Raw genomic sequence first — 18,919 nt, 5'->3', positions numbered from 1 at the left:
TATCTGCATTTTTGTTTTTCTTCCCAGGTTATTTTTACCTTCTGAATCCAATTCTCCCTGTGCAACAAGAGAACTGTTCGGTTCTGCAAACATATATTGTATCTAGGATATACTGCAACATATCCAACATATAAAGGACTGCTTGCCATCTAGGGGAGGGGGTGGAGGGAGGGAGGGGAAAAATCAGAACAGAAACGAGTGCAAGGGATAATGTTGTAAAAAAAAAAAAAAAATTACCCTGGCATGGGTTCTGTCAATATAAAGTTATTATTAAATGAAATAAAATATTATTTAAAAAAAAAAAAGAAATAGGTGTTGTGTTTGTATGTATGTTTAGTCTTTCTTCCTAAGGTCCTTGACCCAGAGAGAGTATAGAGGAGTTTGGGATAATACCTGATAGGGAATTTAAACAAGAAAAGGGATATTTAAAAAAAAGAGAGAGACAGAGAGAGAGACAGACAGAGACAGAGAGAAACAAACACTTCCACTGTCCAAAGGCCTTGATTCTGCTTTTTTATCTGTCCAGTAATATTTCACATGAGGTACTCTCCATATACGTTAAATAAACAAGGCAGCAATAAAGAGTCTGGGTCATCCTTTTCTCCCCCCATATTAGCCCAAGGAGTTAGTCCACATTTGGTTCTGTTGATTCATGGCCTGCAGACAGGTTTTTCAGGAGACAAGTAACATGATCCTGTCCTCCCACCTCTTTGACGGCTTACCACATTTTATTGTGATCTACACAAAGGCTGTCAGTGAAGCAGAAGTAAAAGTTTTTTTTGTTTGTTTTTCTGGAACTCTCTGGCTTTCTCCCTAATCCAGCCAAAGTTGGTGATTTGGTCTCTTAATTCCTCGGCCCCTTTGAAGACCAACCGGCACTTCCGATAATTCTTGGTTCCCGTACTGCCGAAGGCGGCTTGCTCTTGCGAAGCCTTGAACAGAGCCTTGCTGGCGTGTAAAACGAGAACATTCTTTGGCCTTCCTTAAGATGGGGATGTAAACTGATCTTCAAATCCAGTGGGCTGGGGTGCCTTCCCAAACTTGCTGGCAGACTGAGAGCAGCCCTTTACCAGCATCATCTTTCAGGATTTTAAATCCCTCCAAAAAACTCTGGCACCTTATTGTTAGCAACGCTTCCTAAGGCCCCTGACTTCATTCTCTAGGATGTCTGGCTCCAAATCAGTAAATACACTTGTGCTTCTCGGTGACCTTAAGAGCGCGCGCGCGCCTGTGTGTGTGTGTGTGTGTGTGTGTGTGTGTGTGTGTGTGTGTAGACACACAGGGGTAAGTGATTTGTCCAGAGTCACACAGGTAGTAAGTATTAAGTATCTAAAGCCAAATTTGAATTCAGATTCTCCTAACCCCACTGCACTATCAAGTACCCCTCCTCTTTTTAATCTCTTCTACTTCTGTTATGTTCCTACAATTTTCTTATGTTTATTTTTGCATGGAAAATTCTCTTTAATTTTTCTTAAAGATCCCATGTTATGTATTATATTTTATATGATTATAATAGAATAAAATTCTGTTTTTTGGGGTTTTTTTGCATCACTCATTTAAGAAAATCTTATCTCTCCTTGTTATTTGCTGGAAATCTGCACATCTTTCCCTTGTGAATGAGTAAATAAACTGAGGATTACTTGTCTATTTATAACCCGTGCTGGCTTATTCCTGCCTCGGCTAGCAAGGTCTCAGAAAATTCTTGCAGCTTGGTGTCCGTGGTGTGCGACAATGCCGATACATCAGTTAATGATCACAGTGAGCATTTAGGGGACCCTTAAATATTTTGTAAAAGGAGAGATGGCAATCTTTTGGGAATGACTTCAGCCAAGCAGGGAAGCCTGAAGCCACATGAGAAAGTGCTAGGAAAGGCACTGAGGTCCAGCCACAAGAGGCAAGGAGGAAGTTCTCCCCACCTCCTTGGCTCTCTGGAGCTCTACCACACTCAATGGTGGTCCACAGACCTCTCCTGGACACCCGGTAACAGAAAGCTCAATAACAAAGCTCAGGACATTTTTTTCACTCAACCAATCAGTGAGTCATAATCTCATAAATTTGGAGAGGACAGATTGTGTAAGAAGCTCACTCTCTGAGAGATTTAATTTCCAAAGAACCCATCAGGGGATGATATATTTATTTCACTTTTGACATATAATCACATACAACATGTGAGTCTCTCCTGCTGGGAAACAGAAATATTTTTTTTGGATACAATCAAGTGGGTCATGCACGATTAGGGCACATAGAAAGAAAAGAGTATGTTTTTTGGATTAAAAATTTAAATTAAAGAGTGAACAAGCTAGGAATATGAATGGGAAAAAGAAATTGGCTTCTCATCCTCCAGGTTAAAGTGGCTCAGAGTCACCAGTGATTTCTTTTTTTAAATTTTTAATTGGAAATTTTATTAAAGTCTACTGGCCCACAGGATTTGCACCCAAAGCGTGTGCTGCCGAACAAAAAGACATAGGGCTTTTTATAGAATTGGACAGAAACCAGCAAAGAGGTTAGCTTTCTTATCTGACATATTTGCAACTGTTTGTTAAGGAAATACATAAAAATAGGGCAGGGAGACAGAAGTCTTGCATGAGATTTCTGCTATTAATGTTATGCAGGAGAGAAGAAGAAAAGGATGCAAAAGGAGTTTGGGACTGCTGGGTCATTTTAAATTCTCCAACCCAGTTTTTACCAGTGACTTCTTAATTGCCAATTTGAAAGGCTTTTTTCCTCTATGCAGTCTTCAGCATTATGGATTTCCATGGATTTCAGAAGAAATTAGAACACCAATGCATTGTTGGTGGAGTTGTGAACTGATCCAACCATTCTGAAGAGAAATCTAGAACTATACCATTATGTCTAAAGAACTATAAAACCATGTGTATCATTTAACTCGGAAATATCACTATTAGGTCTGTAAATCCCCAAGAGATCAAAGAAAAAGAAAATATTTTTATTTTTTTTCCATGGTGGCAAAGAACTGAAAACTGGATTGGCGTCCACCAGTTGGGAAATGGCTAAACCAACTGTGATACATGATTGTGACAGAACATTACTGTGCTGTGCAAAATGAAGGGCAGCCTGGGTTTCAGAAAAACCTGGGAACACGTGTTAACTGAGGCAGAGTGAACTCAGCACAGCCAAGAGAGAGAGACCTGCTACTGTACAATGATCAACTGCGAGTGACTTAGCTCTTCTCAGCAATACAATGATACAAGACAATTCCGATGGATGTAAGAGGAAAGACATCCAGCTCCACAAAAAGAACTGATGGGGTCTGAACACAGATCAAATTACATCCTTATTTGCTCTTATTCTTCTTGGTTTTCTTTTTTCTCTTTTACAATGTGGCTAATATGGGAATATGTATTGTATGACTATGTGAGCATAATCTATCTCAAAGTGCTTGCCTTCTCACGGAGGCAAGGAGAGGTTTTGAAACTGAAATTATTTTTGAAATGAAATTTTAAAATTGTTTTCACGTGTAACTGAGAAAAAAATGAAAACATTTTCTAAAAAATTCACAAAGTCCCTCTCAATGTTGGATTAAACTGCTAAAACTATATGATTGTGAAAATATATGAAGAGATTGGATCCTCTGAGAATGAGAATGATCCCCTTCAGCTTACAGTGTGAAGCACAGAGCCTCCAACTGGTGAACCCTGACCTTCTCCTTTATCAATCTGTGGTTGTGCATCTGGCCCTCAATGTCCCGAAATCCAGAAGAGAGAGAGATCCATAATGCCAAAGACTGCATAGAGGGCAAGGATGGAAACAGGGAAAAAAGCACCTCAAGTTGGCAATTAAGAAGTTGCTGGTGACTCTGAGCCAGTTTTACTTGGAGGAGGAGGTCAGAAGCCAGAGGGCAGAGAAAGAACAAGGTAGTGGGAGGTGGCCCTCCTTGGAGCAAGGAATTAGGCTGAGAAGGGGAAGAAAGATATGGGAGGAGAGACAGCCCCACAAGGTGAAGGCTCTTAAAGGAGGGGGATGGCATGGTTGTGTTTGTCCAGAAGGGAAGAAGCCAGGGTGCAGAGAGATTATGGAGACTGGGGAGGTGGAGAGTATTAGTGAAAGGATAATTCTGTGGAGAAGTAGCAAAGATACGTGCAAGGATATCCAGAGAGGGGTTTCCTTTGGGGAGAGGAGAATATCTCCATGTGAGATAGGGGTGAAGGAGGATACCGTAGCAGAAGCATCGGAGATGAGGAAAAGGTTGGGGAGTGAGAAGGGAATTTTTGCTTTTATTTTTAAAAAATCATTTATTTAATATTTTCCCCAGTTACATTTAAAACCTTTTTCTTTACATTTGTTTTTCGCTTTTGAGTTCCACATTTTCTCCCTTATGCCCCAGGGAATTTTTGTGGAATGGCCTCCCATTTGTTCTCAGGTGCCAGGGAAGCAATGGGAGCCCTGAGGAAGGATGAAAACATCTGGAGTTGAGTGGGCTCCATTCAGGAAATATAAGGAAGGGTGCAGCCAATATTATCTGACCTAAATGCACAGTGGACCCAACTGCCCTGGTTTTGTGACTTTCTCCAGCTTGATTAAGCAGCAAATGGAGAGTGGCAAGGATTGTGATGGAGAGCAATCCAAGGTTGGCTTTGGCAGGGTCTCATCAGGGATAGGATGAGAGGGAAGACTTTCAGGGAGGAATTGGGGTGATTCACCAAAGCCATCAAAGGAAAGCAAGGGGAGACGGTAGCCATGTGGAGATGACCTGGGAAAGAGCAGAAGGGCAAGGAACTGGAGGTTCCTGTGTCAGGGAAGGGTGGGATTGGGGAAGGATGGAAGGTGATGATCAGATAAAGGATTTTCAGAGTTCAGGAACATCAAAGCAGAAAATTTGGGGGAAGCACTTTGTTTATTGTGGATACATTGCCCAGGGCACCAAAAATGATTTCCAAGACCACAGAAACTCCTTTTTTTTGAAAGCGCTTCATAAGCTGGCCCTGCCCATCTTGCCAGTCCACTTGTCCGTGGCTCCTTCCACATTCCCTGTTCCCACAAGGGACATTCCACCTCCTCAGCTCCCCTTGGGGAGTCTGGAGAATCCCTCAAGTCTCATTCTGTGAAAGGTCTTTCCCAGGAGCCCAGGGGTCAGCACCTTCCCTTTTCAGCTCCCTACAAGCAGGAGCTTTTTGCTTTTCTTTATACCCCCATGCTTAGTACCCGCAGTGCCTGACACAGAAGAGGGATGCCCTTCATCACACTTATCGTACCTGACTCAGAAGAGCTGTGGTCAGATTCATAGGAGAATAATAACAGCATGTATTTGTATCACAGTCTTACAAAGGGCTTTGGGATTATCACCTTATTTGAATCTCACAGAAATCCTGGAAGATGGGTTATAGTATATACATAGTATCATTCCCAATCCTGGGAAATAAATAGATTATAGTGTATATACATAGTATCATTCCCAATCTTGGGAAATAAATAGGTTATAGTATATATACATAGTATCATTCCCAATCCTGGGAAATAAATAGGTTATAGTGTATATACATAGTATCATTCCCAATCTTAGGAAATAAATAGGTTATAGTGTATATACATAGTATCAATCCCAATCTTGGGAAATAAATAGGTCATAGTATATATACATAGTATCATTCCCAATTCTAGGAAATAAATAGGTTATTGTGTATATACATAGTATCATTCCCAATCCTGGCAAACAAATAGGTTATAGTGTATATACATAGTATCATTCCCAATCTTGGGAAATAAATAGATTATAGTGTATATACATAGTATCATTCCCAATCCTGGGAAATAAATAGGTTATAATGTATATACATAGTATCATTCCCAATCATGGCAAACAAATAGGTTATAGTGTATATGGATCAGGACTGAAACTAATCAAGTTTAATACTGAGATCTGAGAAGATCTAGCCTCCCATACAACCAACAAGATGGAGATGAGATATTTTCTCTGACCCCCACAATCTTTAACCCTCTCCAAAATAGGAATTATATGACAGAAATAAAGAAATTTCAGCTATCTCCATAGTCCATCAAGACTATTTAAACTTTTTCCACTCATGAAATTTTTATGTGACCCCAATTATACAGATATATAAAATAGGTATACACATCAAACATTTACTGATAATAAATCATAATTTTGTGACTACCCATATCCAGTTACAACCTTAGAGTTGTGACCCATAGTTTAGGAAGCTGGAATCTAAGTTACATGAAAACCATAGAAAATAAAAATTTGAACTAATAGCAGAGAAGATTAATTTTTAATCCTTATGTCACTCAACAACTTCCTACAGCACTGACCTCATAGATATGAATATCTTGCAAAAGAATTCAACTTTACAGACCAATGGTTCTCAAACTTTTGTTCTCACTATCTTTATGCTATTAAAAAAATATTGAGAGTCTGTTTTTGATTGTGTGGTGTTATACTTAGATATTTACTATATTAGAAATAAAAGCTAATTATGAATTTGTAGACCCTCTGAAAGGATTTCAGGGACCTCCAAGATTCTCACACTTGGAGAACCACTGATATACACTACCCTCACCCACATCTTCCTAGTACCCCAGAGATCCAAACAGTAGAAATCTATTCAGATTTTAAGAACAGTGAGCAACAAACACCGTAGCAGTGAGGAGCAGAAATGACCTCTGAAATAAAGAGAAAAGAAGAAAAGAAGAAACTGGATCAGGACAAAAGCATGGGCAGTACTAGACTAAACCTGGGGGAAGAAGCTACCTGGGGCCAATTCTGTCCTCCCCAAAGCTAGTTTGGGGCAGAAGTCTAGGTCAGTCAGCAAACTGGGAGGAAGTTGGGACAACTTTGAAATTCATTGTTCTGGGGCACTTTTATCACAGGGGAGGGAATCAGAAAAGGAGCAATAGGGAAAAATCAAGGGAAAAAATTGCATTTACCAAAGATCTGTGGAAGAGGAAAACTCAATTAAAGATACGGAACATAAGAAAATAAAGCAATGTTGGATAACAAATAAAAATAAGCTCTAGAAAAGGGAAAAGGGTCCAGGTATCTCTTAATAAGTATTGCAATGATAAATGTGGAAATATGCATAGAAGAATTACACATGTTTAACAGAGATATTTAACTAGAGGAAGGGATACGGGGAGGGAAAAAAATTTGGAAGACCAGGTTTTGCAAGGGTGATAGGTGAAAACTATGCATATACTTCGAAACTAAAAAAGCTATTATTAAAAAAAGGGGGGGCAGCTAGATGGCACAGTAAATAGAGAACTAGTCCTGAAGTCAGGAGGACCTGAGTTCAAATCTGGCCTCAGACACTTAACACTTCCCAGCTGTGTGACCCTGGGCAAGTCACTTAGTCCCAATTGCCTCAACAAAAACAAACAAAAAAAAAAGGATTCCAAGACATATATGTTATAAGACATATGAATTCTGAAAAATGGATCGATTGGCAGCATGACGTTCTTGAATGGTTTCAAAGACAAATTAGAATCATAAAAGCAAAAATTATGGATTATACAACAGAAATAACATGCAAAATAGGAAAAAATTCCATTTTGACAAATGTCACCAAAAAACAAGGATAACTAAGTGAGAATACACAGATGTGAAGGTCCATCTAGAGAAGAGAGGCAAGAAATAGCAGTATTAAAAAAAAAAAGTCCAATCCACATACAAGTAGAACATATTGGTCTTGTAGACAGAAAGTCTTTGAGAAAGAGAAAACTAAAAAATATAAGTGTGCCAAAAGAATATGTCACAATCAGTAATTCATTAAAGAGAATTTTAATTTCATTAAAGAGAAACACAACAAGACAACATCCAAAATTTGTGAGATACAGTTAAAGCAATATTGAGGAGAAATTTTATATCCCTAAATGCTTACATCACAAAACAGACAAAAAGCAGATCAATAAATTGGGCATTCAATTTTTAAAATAGAGAAAGAATAATTTTTAAATTTTCAATTAAACATCAAAATGAAAATCCTGAAAATCAAAGGAGAGTTGAATAAAATTAGAAATTTAAAAAAATCACTAACCTAATAATAAATAAAACTAGGAAGTGATTTTATGGGGGGAAATATATATATAAACCAATATTATTTTTTAAAGAAATAAAAGCAAATTACCACTATTAAAAATGAAAAGGACAAATGTACCACCAATGAAGATGGAATTTAAGCAATCAGTAGGAGCTGTTTTGCCCAATTATATGCCAACAAATCTGACATCTAAGTGAAATGGATGAATAGTGCACCAATTAACAGAAGAGATAGAATTCTTAAATGATCCTGTTTTAAGAAAAGAAATTGAAGCAAGCCATCATAAATGAGCTTCCTTAGGAAAAAAAAATCCTCAAGACCAGAAAGATTCACAATCTATCAAATGAATTTAACCAAACTTTTAAAGTACAATTCTAGTATTACACAAACTATTTGGGAAAATAGGCAAAAAAGTCATACCAAATATCTTTTATGATACAAACATAATTTTGATACTTAAAACAAGAAGGGCAAAAACAGAAAAAGAAAACTATAGACCAACTGAATATAGATGCAAAAATTTTAATTGAGGGGATGCCCACATCAATCGATGAATGAGGCAACCCGTTGTGGTATATGTCTATTATGGAATTCTACTGTGCAATAAAATGTTAATCTTGATGATTTTTAGAAAAACAGATAGACTTGCATGAAATAATGAAAAGGGAAATGGGCAGAATCAAAAGAATGTTGTATACAGTAATAGCAATATTGTTTTAAGCACAACTTTGAGCAACTAAATCATTTTAACTAATATAAATACATAAATTAACCACAAAGAACTTATGAAGGAAGATGCTATCTGCATCTGCAGAAAAGCACTGACAAATAGAAGGATTTCTATTTGAATGAATTCTATATAGAAATGATTTATCTGTAAATAATAGTAACCTTTTCTAGGGTGGAGAAAATAGTATAGAAGTAAAAAAGGGGAAAAAAGAAAGTTACATGATAACTTTATTATACATTTTTTAAAAATAGAAAGTTGTATGTAAAAGATGTGGTTTATTTGCAATCAGATTTTTTTTATATTCTACTATATTATGGAAATGCCTTTTTTAATTCTTATGTTCAGAATAAAATATTTTTTAAAAATACTAGCAAGTAGACCACAATATTAAATCAGTACCATTTGGTATTGGCTAAGAAAGAATGGTGGATCAATGGAATAGGTCAGGTACGCAAGACGATGACAATAGTAATCTTGTGTTTGATAAACCCCAAAACTCCATTTTCTGGTATAAGAACTCACCATCTGACAAAAATTGCTGGTAAAACTTGAAAATAGTATGACAGAATCTAGGGTCTGTATCCCAAAGAGATCATAAAAGAAGGAAAAGGACCCACATGTGTAAAACTGTTTGAAGCAGCTCTTTTTATAATGGCAAGGAAGACTGAAGTATAATTTTTTTTAACTTTCTTTGCTACGTTTTTTGAGACAAGGCTAATATGGAAATATATTTTGAATGATTTCACATTTATAATTCCTATCACATGCCTTGCTTTCTCAATGAATAGAGGCAAGATGGGCAGAGAGAAAGAGAATTAAGATCTCAAAATTCTTAAAAGAAAAACGTATAGACTGCAAACCTCGTATTGGTTTGTCCACTGACAAGAAACAAATTCTGCAAATAATCGGGGCAAATCCCATTAAATATAAAGAAAAAGAAATGCAAATAACATGAGTTTATTTTGCCACAAGAGGGAATAAAATAATGTGTTCTAATGAGAAAAGAAGTAGTTCCAGGCATTTGTAATGGAAGGCCCACTCTCCACTTTATAGCTGATGGGATTCCCATTGACTAGTCCTCCCATCATCCTGTCAATGTCTGAGATCTATCCTTGACTACGTGGATGTACCTAGTGAGAAAAGGTTACTGATCTATTATATATTACAACTAAGTATCAATTTGAGGTTGATGCTTATTTATTTGAAGTGGCAATAATAGCAATTGCTTGGTTTAAAAAAATTTTTTTAATGTTTCAGAAGATTAATTATACTTGGGTGGGAAAGGGGAATGGAAACTGAAGAGGAAATCATTAAACATATATCACTGATCCAACCAAAGAAGAGGTTATCATGGCAATGATGATGACAGGATCTAACTTCTCTGCTGTGACTAAGCTTAAAAAATTCAAAACCAGGTAGCCTCATGATTGCAAATGAATTTTGGGAACAAGGAGATCTGGAAAGAACAATTTTACACAATAACTAATTTCCACTCTGGACAGGCTAAACCTAACCCTAACCCAAGCTCCAAGTTGGCTTCATCAATTTTCTGTGTACTTTTGTATACAGGGAATTCTCCCAGTCTCACAAATAAATTACACCAATGTTGGATTTTTTTTTCCCCCAAAACAATGGGATGGAATGGAAATCTCCATCTGATAAATGTGACACAAGCTTGAAGCTGATGGATGAAGAGAAGAAAAAACAGCAAGAAGCCCACACAACTAAAAATGGAAAGGATCAGAAAACACCTATTAACATGGGAATCCATAGTTTTTAAATCTGAAGAAGACTTAGGAAGTACTTTAAAAAATCCAAAACTTGTCAAATTTCATAAGGTAATCCAATGGGGCTGAGTCACAAAGATTTTCTGCTAGTGGATAAAAATCTAAAAATGACTAAAACGTTTCCATAGATATTTAACTAAATACAGAATAATAAAATAAAAGAATCATCAAAAAGAAGTACAAAGAACGAGTACAATCTTCAGCCTAAAATTTTAGGTTTTAAGCTTTAAAATATACAACAAAACTTATAATAAACTTGTCAGAAATCATTTTTCTTTTAATACTAGTTAGTTAGTTTAACTTCCAAAGTTAAAATCCTTCAAATCAACAAAAATCTGGATACAAAAAAGAAGAAATGCAAGATGAAGAGAGCTACTACTCAAGATTTTCTCCGTCTAGAAAAAAAATCATCATTTCTCGTTATTTCTCATTTGATATTTTAATTGTCTGAATTATATCACTTTCCACCAGTTTGTAACAAATCAAATCTTTGTACTAATAGAAGCTCATAATATATTTTTCTTATCGCCTGAACCTGTATAACAGTACTTTATTACGTTATAAATAAAAAAGCTTGTATCCGCACAAAAATTTTTAATCTTTCTGGAATTATTTGTCAGGAACTTAAAAACAATTTTGAAAGTATGATAAGATTGACGAAAACATTGTTTTGAATATATGGTAAACTTCTGGGGTCCACATTGGCTTAAAACTAAAAATAAATAGGAATAATCTACTTCAGACTGAAACAGATTTAAGAATGTTCAAAGACATCTAAATTAGGATAGACTGACAGCAATTCAAGATACCTAACAAACTCTTTCTTTTATTCTTAGAAATGTATGTAAATATATATTTACTCTGCACAAGGATAGTTGAATTTTAAGCATTTTCGTTGATAAATTTCCATCTTAATACTCTTTAATATAAGAATCATTAAGGACATATGTGACCAGATAGGGAAGAAGGCCATGATAATGGGAAAAATAGGCTTGAAAAATCACAGACTAATTTCATCCCATCCTTCAGGTAAACTGATGCGGTTTTTGTGGCACTAAATTACAAAATGAGAGGAGGCTTAAAAAGAAGGGAAGAAATTCATAGATGGAAGAATGTATAATGTACCTTAATCAAGTCAAAGGCTCAAGATGAAGGAAATTGACTCTTGTAGTCTCTCAGGAATAAGAGTACCTACAGCAAAATGGGTGAGGGAAAAAAGGGGGGAGTCTCACTTCAGTGGCTGGAGAGAGTACCACTGACAAATGCACCTATCAGATAAGCAATATCATCTAAAAGGAGATGGAGAACTTCTAATAGCTGTTCTCTTCAGATTTGCTGCTTACACAAGGTCACTAATCTTGTCTAAGGTGAAGAGAAATCAGCTTTGGGAACAATTGATGCCCAAAAGAGTAGAAGGGCATGGATCCAGAGAAGAGATGTCAGGGCCAATGGGAAAGATGACCATGGGGAGAAAAAGAGTCAGGAATGGACTGAACAATCAAGGCACAGGGGGATTCCGACAATTAGGAAGTTCCTCCTCATTAAGAATTCCTATTTCTGTGAGTGAAAAATAACAAGAAAAAGGGGAGGGAATCAAGGAAAATATTCCCAAGGCAACAGCAGAATCTCTTTAGAAGAAGAAAGTCAAAATTGATAATTCAAAAGTATTAATGCCATAAGAAATAAAGAAAATAAGGAAGGACCAATTCATGAATCCAAACTAAAGGATAAAATAATCAGAAAAAAAAATATAAAGAGAAATAAGGGAAAATCCTTTCAAGGAAAAAGACCAGAAAATAAAAATAATTTTTAAAAGAAATAAAATAGTTTGAAGAGAATATTCTACCTGATAATGAGAACAAAAGAGGAGAATTAAATATCTATAGAAAAGTAAGCAATAAAAAGCGATGAATAAGCAAAAAAGTGAATCTAGGGAAAAGCTTAATTAACATGTAGGGATGGGAAGGAGATATAAATCTATCTCATAAAAAACAGTGATAGATTATATTAAAAAAAACAAAACCTTATGGAATGTTGCTTACATGAGACATTTTTTTAAAATACACAGAATAAAAATGATGGTCTGGGGGGAGCAGAGATAAGGGAGAAATGTACTACCAATTAGGTAAATCCAAAAACAGCTGTTTTAATCATGCTATCACAATAAGCAGAAACAATCATTAAAAACATGGAAAGAAATAAGCAATTACATCAGAATAAAAAGAACTATAGATAACCAACCAATAGCACTACTAAAATTGCTTAACAATTCATTTTATAAAAGGAACATTAACTGCACTATAAGACTTTGTAGCAAAATGACAATATTTCAATGTCCCCAGCTCAATTTCACAGAAAAATAAGTAAAAAGAAAATGAGACTTGAACAATATCCCCTCGAGACTAGAACAAAAAAGACTTACAGCGTTTTCTAAATAAGAACTGCTCAAGAATATACATATTTTAACATCACATAGAAATTTTACAAATATATATTTTTGGGAAAGGACAATGCAGGAACTTTTATTCTCAATTATACATATTTATAATGGGAGTTGTGGGTGGCAGAGGCACATGGAATTTTTACTGGTGAAAAAAAATTTTAAAAAAAGAAAACATTCAAGCACTTTTAACAACTGGCTAGAAGAATTTCTGAGCCAAAATATAAATTTTTTTGAAAACCTAGTTAATAAAAGAAAAGAAGATGACTATTTCCTTCACTGATGAAGATTTAAAAAAAAAAAACTCAGCTAATTCCAAATACATAAAATTTAAATGTTTAAATAAAATAAATAAAAGTCAAATTAAAAAGAAATGATAGAGTGGAGAATATATAAAATATTACAGGAAAAATGAACAGGAAAAGTCATTTATATTCAAGATATGAAGAAAACTGACACTCAAGAGTAGCAAGAGCTACCCTTCAATAGATGAGTCATGAGAGTTTTCCAAAATCTCGATAACCATAAATGACATGTGTTCTACAGCACTAACAAAAAGAAAGTCATTTGAAAATAATTTTGCCATTTCAAAATTGAGAATGGAAAAAACTATCAATATTTTATTTTTTTTAATTTTGAAATTCACAAACATGAAATAAAACAAATATCTTGAAAACAACATAAAATAGAAGGGGGAAAGACTTTATATAAAACAAGTTCTAATATGCATAACATGACTTTATTTTTGAGTAATAAAAAGTTCAACATGGCACTTTCAGATTTGTTCTCATTCCTTCTTTTCTATTGTGCATATTATTACAATCCATCAATTTCCTTCATTACTTTGGCACATAAATGGTATAGAAAGGTCAATCCTATTCCTAATCCCCCTTACACTGCTATCCACTCCTACCCAAAAGTGAAAAAAGTCAACAATTAAAACATTGCTAATGAAATCACATAGAGAAGGAAAACAAATTCCCACACTATGTCCCTTTCCCAAAATATACTTTTTATTCTATATATAGTATGCAGCCCCTCTTGGGAGAGACAAGTTTCACATATTCTGATAAGTCTCTAGTACAGAACACAATCATAAAAGGAGTGACATCTTGCCAAGTTGTTGGCCTTCAGAACTATTACTGTAATTGTTAGCAATTACTCTCTATAGTCTGCCTTAATCCATGTTAATCTTCCTGTTTTCACTGAAAATTGACTGCTTTGAGGCATATTATTGCTCCATAACATTCACAAACCAAAATTTGTTCAGCTACTGCCCTATTATAGGACATCACATCTTATTTTCCAGTTCTTAACCTGACAGAAGGAGCTGGTGTCATTATTTTGGGTTTATTTGAATCCTTTTCCTTTAAGAGAACACGCCATCTAGTGGTATCAATGAATCAGAAAGCATACCTAATTTCATGATTTGGTGGAAGCCTTCTCCACTGTACCAACAATAAATTAATGTGTCTATTTATAGTCCTTCCTGTGCTTTTTTTTTCTTTTTCTTTGTCAACTGCATACAGATGAGATGGAGTCTGAGAGTTGATTTAATTTGCATTTATCTAATTACTGACTTAGAGCATTTTTGCTTAAGCTTTTATTTTTTAATTATTATATTTATTTTCTTTCCCATTGATATGCCCTCTCCCAGATGAGTCTTATGATCCAAGGAATGGTAAAATCAGTTGGCTAAAACTGAGCAAAACAAAGTCCCTACAAAGGGAAACTTAGATAAAGGTTACTTGACTTGATCAAGGACCAGTTTACCACTAGTAAGTGCCAAAAATTTGAACTTGAATTCAGGTCTTGTAGCTCAAAGCCCAGCATTTCATCCACTGGGTCGCCTAATTGCTTAAAGAAAGCATGAGAGAAATTAATGTCCAACAGTTACCAAAACATTTATACAAGGACTCTTCATGCCGGCAAACAATAGGAAACAAAGTGAGTACCAATTAATTGGGTAATGGCTAAAGAAATTACAGGGTATGAATGCCAGAAAATATTGAAAAGTAAAGTTAAATATTAGGATTTCAGAGAAAAATTCATTGCACTTTTAGGTTTCTATGCACAGTATGGAATCTGTTGAGGTCTCTTCTGTTGAGAAGTCTAAGTCTTTCTCTTGTTAATAAGATCCATAAGTTTTATCTTCAGCATGATTCTCCAATGTATGGTCAAGCATGACCCCTACGTGAAGCCTTTCCCATAACCACTGCTTTTATATGTTATCATTCCTTTATGAATAAGGCTTCTCTCTACAATGAATCTGGTATTATAAAACAGAGAGGTTGTCTGGCTGAAAGCCTTCCTATATGGAATCCATACATAGGTGTTTATCAGAATGAATTTTCTAATACCAAACAGGTTTTGAATACCATTTGAATGCCATTTCTCATACATGGTGGTGACAAGATTTCTATTAAATATGAATTCTCAAAAGGAAAATAACAGATGACTGTTGCTTGAAGACATTAATATATTAATTACATTTGTAAGGTTTCTCTCTAAAACAGATTCTTTGATATTTAGCAAAAGTGGCCCTCTGGGTGAAAGCCTTTCCACACTGATTACATTCATAAGGTTTCTCCCCAATATGGATTCTCTGATATTTATCAAGACCACAGCTGATTCTAAAAACCTTTCCATACTGATTACATTTCTAAGGCTTTTCTCCAGAGTGGATTCTCTGATGGGCAGCAAGACTGGAATTTTTTTCAAAAGCTTTTCCACACAGACTGCATACATAGGGTTTGTCTCCAGTGTGGATTATTTTATGTATAGCAAGACTGGAGCTCTTTGTGAAAGCCTTTCCACATTGATTACATTCATAAGGTTTTTCTCCAGTGTGAATTCTCTGATGTTTAGCAAAATTGGCCCTCTGTGTGAAAGCCTTTCCACATTGATCACATTCATAAGGTTTCTCCCCAGTGTGGATTCGCTGATGTTTAGCAAGACTGCAGCTGATTCTGAAAGCTTTTCCACACTGATTGCATTCATAAGGTTTCTCTCCAGTGTGGATTCTCTGATGTACAGAAAGATGGTTTCTCTGTGTAAAAGCTTTTCCACACTGATTACATTCATATGGTTTCTCCCCAGTGTGGATTCTCTGATGTACAGCAAGACTGGAGCTCTTTGTAAAAGGTTTTCCACATTGATTACATTCATAAAGTTTGTCCTTATTATGGATTTTTTGGTGATCCGTTAGACTGGAGTTGGATCTGAAAGCCTTTCCACAGAGTTTACATTCAAAAGGTTTCTCTCCAGTGTGAATTCTCTGATGTGCAGCAAGATGTGAATTCTGTGTGAAAGCCTTTCCACACTGATTACATTCATAAACTTTCTCTCCAGTGTGGATTCTCTGATGTTTAGCAAGACTGGAACCAATTCTGAAAGCCTTTCCACAATGAGTACATTCATAAGGTTTCTCTCCAGTGTGGATTCTCTGATGGGTAGCAAGGCTGGAGCTAATTCTGAAAGCCTTTCCACACTGATTACATTCATGAGGTTTCTCCCCAGTGTGGATTCCCTGATGTTTAGCAAGGCTGGAGCTGTATCTGAAAGCCTTTCCACACTGTTTACATTCAAATGGTTTCTCTCCAGTGTGGATTCTCTGATGTACAGCAAGATTGGAGCTCTGTGTAAAAGCCTTTCCACACTGATTACATTCGTAAGGTTTCTCTCCAGTGTGGGTTTTCTCATGATCAGTAAGACGGGATCGGCACCTGAAAGCCTTTCCACATTGTTTACATTCATAAAGTTTCTCTCCAGTGTTAACTCTTGTATGTGAAGCAAGATGGGCCCTCGGTGTGAAAATCTTTTCAATTTCCTCACTTTCACAAGGTTTTTCTCCAATGTGGATCCTCTGATGTAAAGTAAGATGGCCCTTATGGGTAAAAGCATTTCCACACTGATTACATTTAAAATGTTTCTCTCCAGTCTGGGTTTTCTGTTTAGCAAGATTGGCCCTCTCGGTGAGAGTCTTTCCACGCTGATTACATTCAAAGGGCTTTTCTCCATTATGGATCATCTCATGTAAAACAAGACTGGAGCTGTATCTGAAAGCTCTTCCACACTGATCACACTTATGGGTTTTCTCTCCAGTGTAAATTTTCTGTTGACCAGTAAGGAGTGATGTGTTGTTGGAACCCTTCCCACATTCATTGCATTTATAAAACTTCTCTCCGGTATGAATTTTCTGGTGTACTAGATCTGAGTTCTGACCAAAGACTTTCCCACATTGTTTACATACATATGTTCTCAGTTCAGTATGAGTTCTAGGATGGTGAGGAAGAGATGAGTGATGGGATAAGGTTGCTTCACATTTATTTTTTTCATAAGGCACCTTTGTAACATGAGATTTCTGATGATCCATGAGCTTAGAGTTTTCCTTGAAATCTTTGCCACTTTTATTACTTACACAAAGCATTTCTCCAGTAAAACTTTTTTGATGTCTAATGAGGTCTGAACTTGAGGTGAAGGCCATTTCTTGTTGATTAGCTTGATATATCTGTATTTCAGAAGGCTTCTCATGGGACTGGAAAGGCTCTCTCTCTTCATTAAAGCATTTGCTAGATTCACTACCCTGAAAACAGTCATTCCCTGAGGTCTTTTTGTTATGGTGATTTAGAACTGAAGACTGATTGACTTCCTTTCCAATTTCATCAACTTCATGGTCACTCTTTGGATTTTTATCTTCCGTGATATTAGAGTTACAGATTTTTCTCAAACTGAAGTCAGAGGGACCATCACTCATGAATCTTTGCTGGCCAGATTCTTCCACAAAAATCCTCAGCTTTGTAGTCCTCTCATTCACTTCAAACCTGGTCTCTACATCTAAAGAAAACAAACAATCATATATACAGAAAGACATACACACATAAATAAATGTTCTTTTCTCTGGTGGCAGAAAATAAACTGATTTATATTCTATTTCCCTAGTTAAAAAAAAAAGTTTTAAAACTTAAACACACAGACTCAATCTGTGGAAATGCCATTAGATCATAAAGATCTTCACAAACAATAACACTGGATCCTCACAACAAACCTGTGACAAAGGCAGGGCAAGTATTCTCATTACCCTTCCCAACTTAGGCCACGGGCTCATGACGGTTCATCCTGATCAACAGCCCTGCAGCCAAGACTAGAACTCACACCTGTGACTGAGCATGCTCTATCCATGGTGCTAGACGGCCTTTCTCCACTTCCATCTGCACTTTCTATCTTTTCTTCAAATGCCTGTGGCTGATTACCTTTATAGCTCTGCCAGTCTCAGGTTCTCTTGCTGCTATTCTGTACTGATCACTTTAGATGCACTATCACAAGGTCATTCTTGGTAAATTTCATATGCTAAGTTGAGAAATAGGTTTACTCTTCTTAAATGTTGCGTGATAATTGTCAGTGTTACATCCAACTTTTCTTCTTTTCTATTCAGATCCAAAGATATTAGGACATTTTACTGTACTTATGTTAAATATTCATACAAATTCATTATCATACAGAATGTCTCACACTGTATCTTGAGTCCAAGATCCTTCTGTCAGGAAGTAACATGATTCACTATCGGTCATCTAGTACCATGGCCCATTTAGTGGTTCATGAAAACTCTGGAGGTTCAGGATGATGTCCAAGGGGTTTTAGCTACAACTCTTTGATGGCACCTTACGCAGCAAAGAAATGTCCAATCTTGTTACCAAGGTAACAACACGCATGGGTATAATAAGTTTCGCTGTGGAATGATTCCAAATCATCATGATGGGGTAAAAAATGATTTTGGCGTTCATGCAACGATTACCACAATCACTGACGACTTCTAAATAAGTGCAACATACTGTTCCGGTTTCTCAATCTGACCTCAGAGTGTGTCTACACTACCGTACAAGCACAAATCAGCTCCCCACAGATGGTCACGGAGATGCTTTCTATATCCTGCTCCCAGGGAACCCCCTTC

The 18,919-nt window shown here is 36.1% G+C and overlaps 2 protein-coding genes across 4 annotated transcripts in view; both read right to left on the bottom strand.

Annotated features, from left to right (window-relative positions):
• LOC127556814 (zinc finger protein 74-like) overlaps positions 1-18,919 on the bottom strand; it is a 130,363-nt gene that overhangs the window by 93,087 nt on the left and 18,357 nt on the right. The gene's annotated exons all lie outside the window — the stretch shown is intronic.
• LOC127556805 (zinc finger protein 665-like) lies at positions 12,655-17,984 on the bottom strand. The gene has a single exon (XM_051990247.1). The coding sequence runs from the start codon at positions 17,840-17,842 to the stop codon at positions 15,632-15,634; it is 2,211 nt and encodes a 736-aa protein (XP_051846207.1). The 5' UTR covers positions 17,843-17,984; the 3' UTR covers positions 12,655-15,631.

This window comes from Antechinus flavipes, chromosome 3 (genome assembly GCF_016432865.1).
Source record: "Antechinus flavipes isolate AdamAnt ecotype Samford, QLD, Australia chromosome 3, AdamAnt_v2, whole genome shotgun sequence".
NCBI lineage: Eukaryota > Metazoa > Chordata > Mammalia > Dasyuromorphia > Dasyuridae > Antechinus > Antechinus flavipes.
Note: the sequence above shows the minus strand (reverse complement) of the source record. Positions and strands in the feature narration are given on the sequence as shown.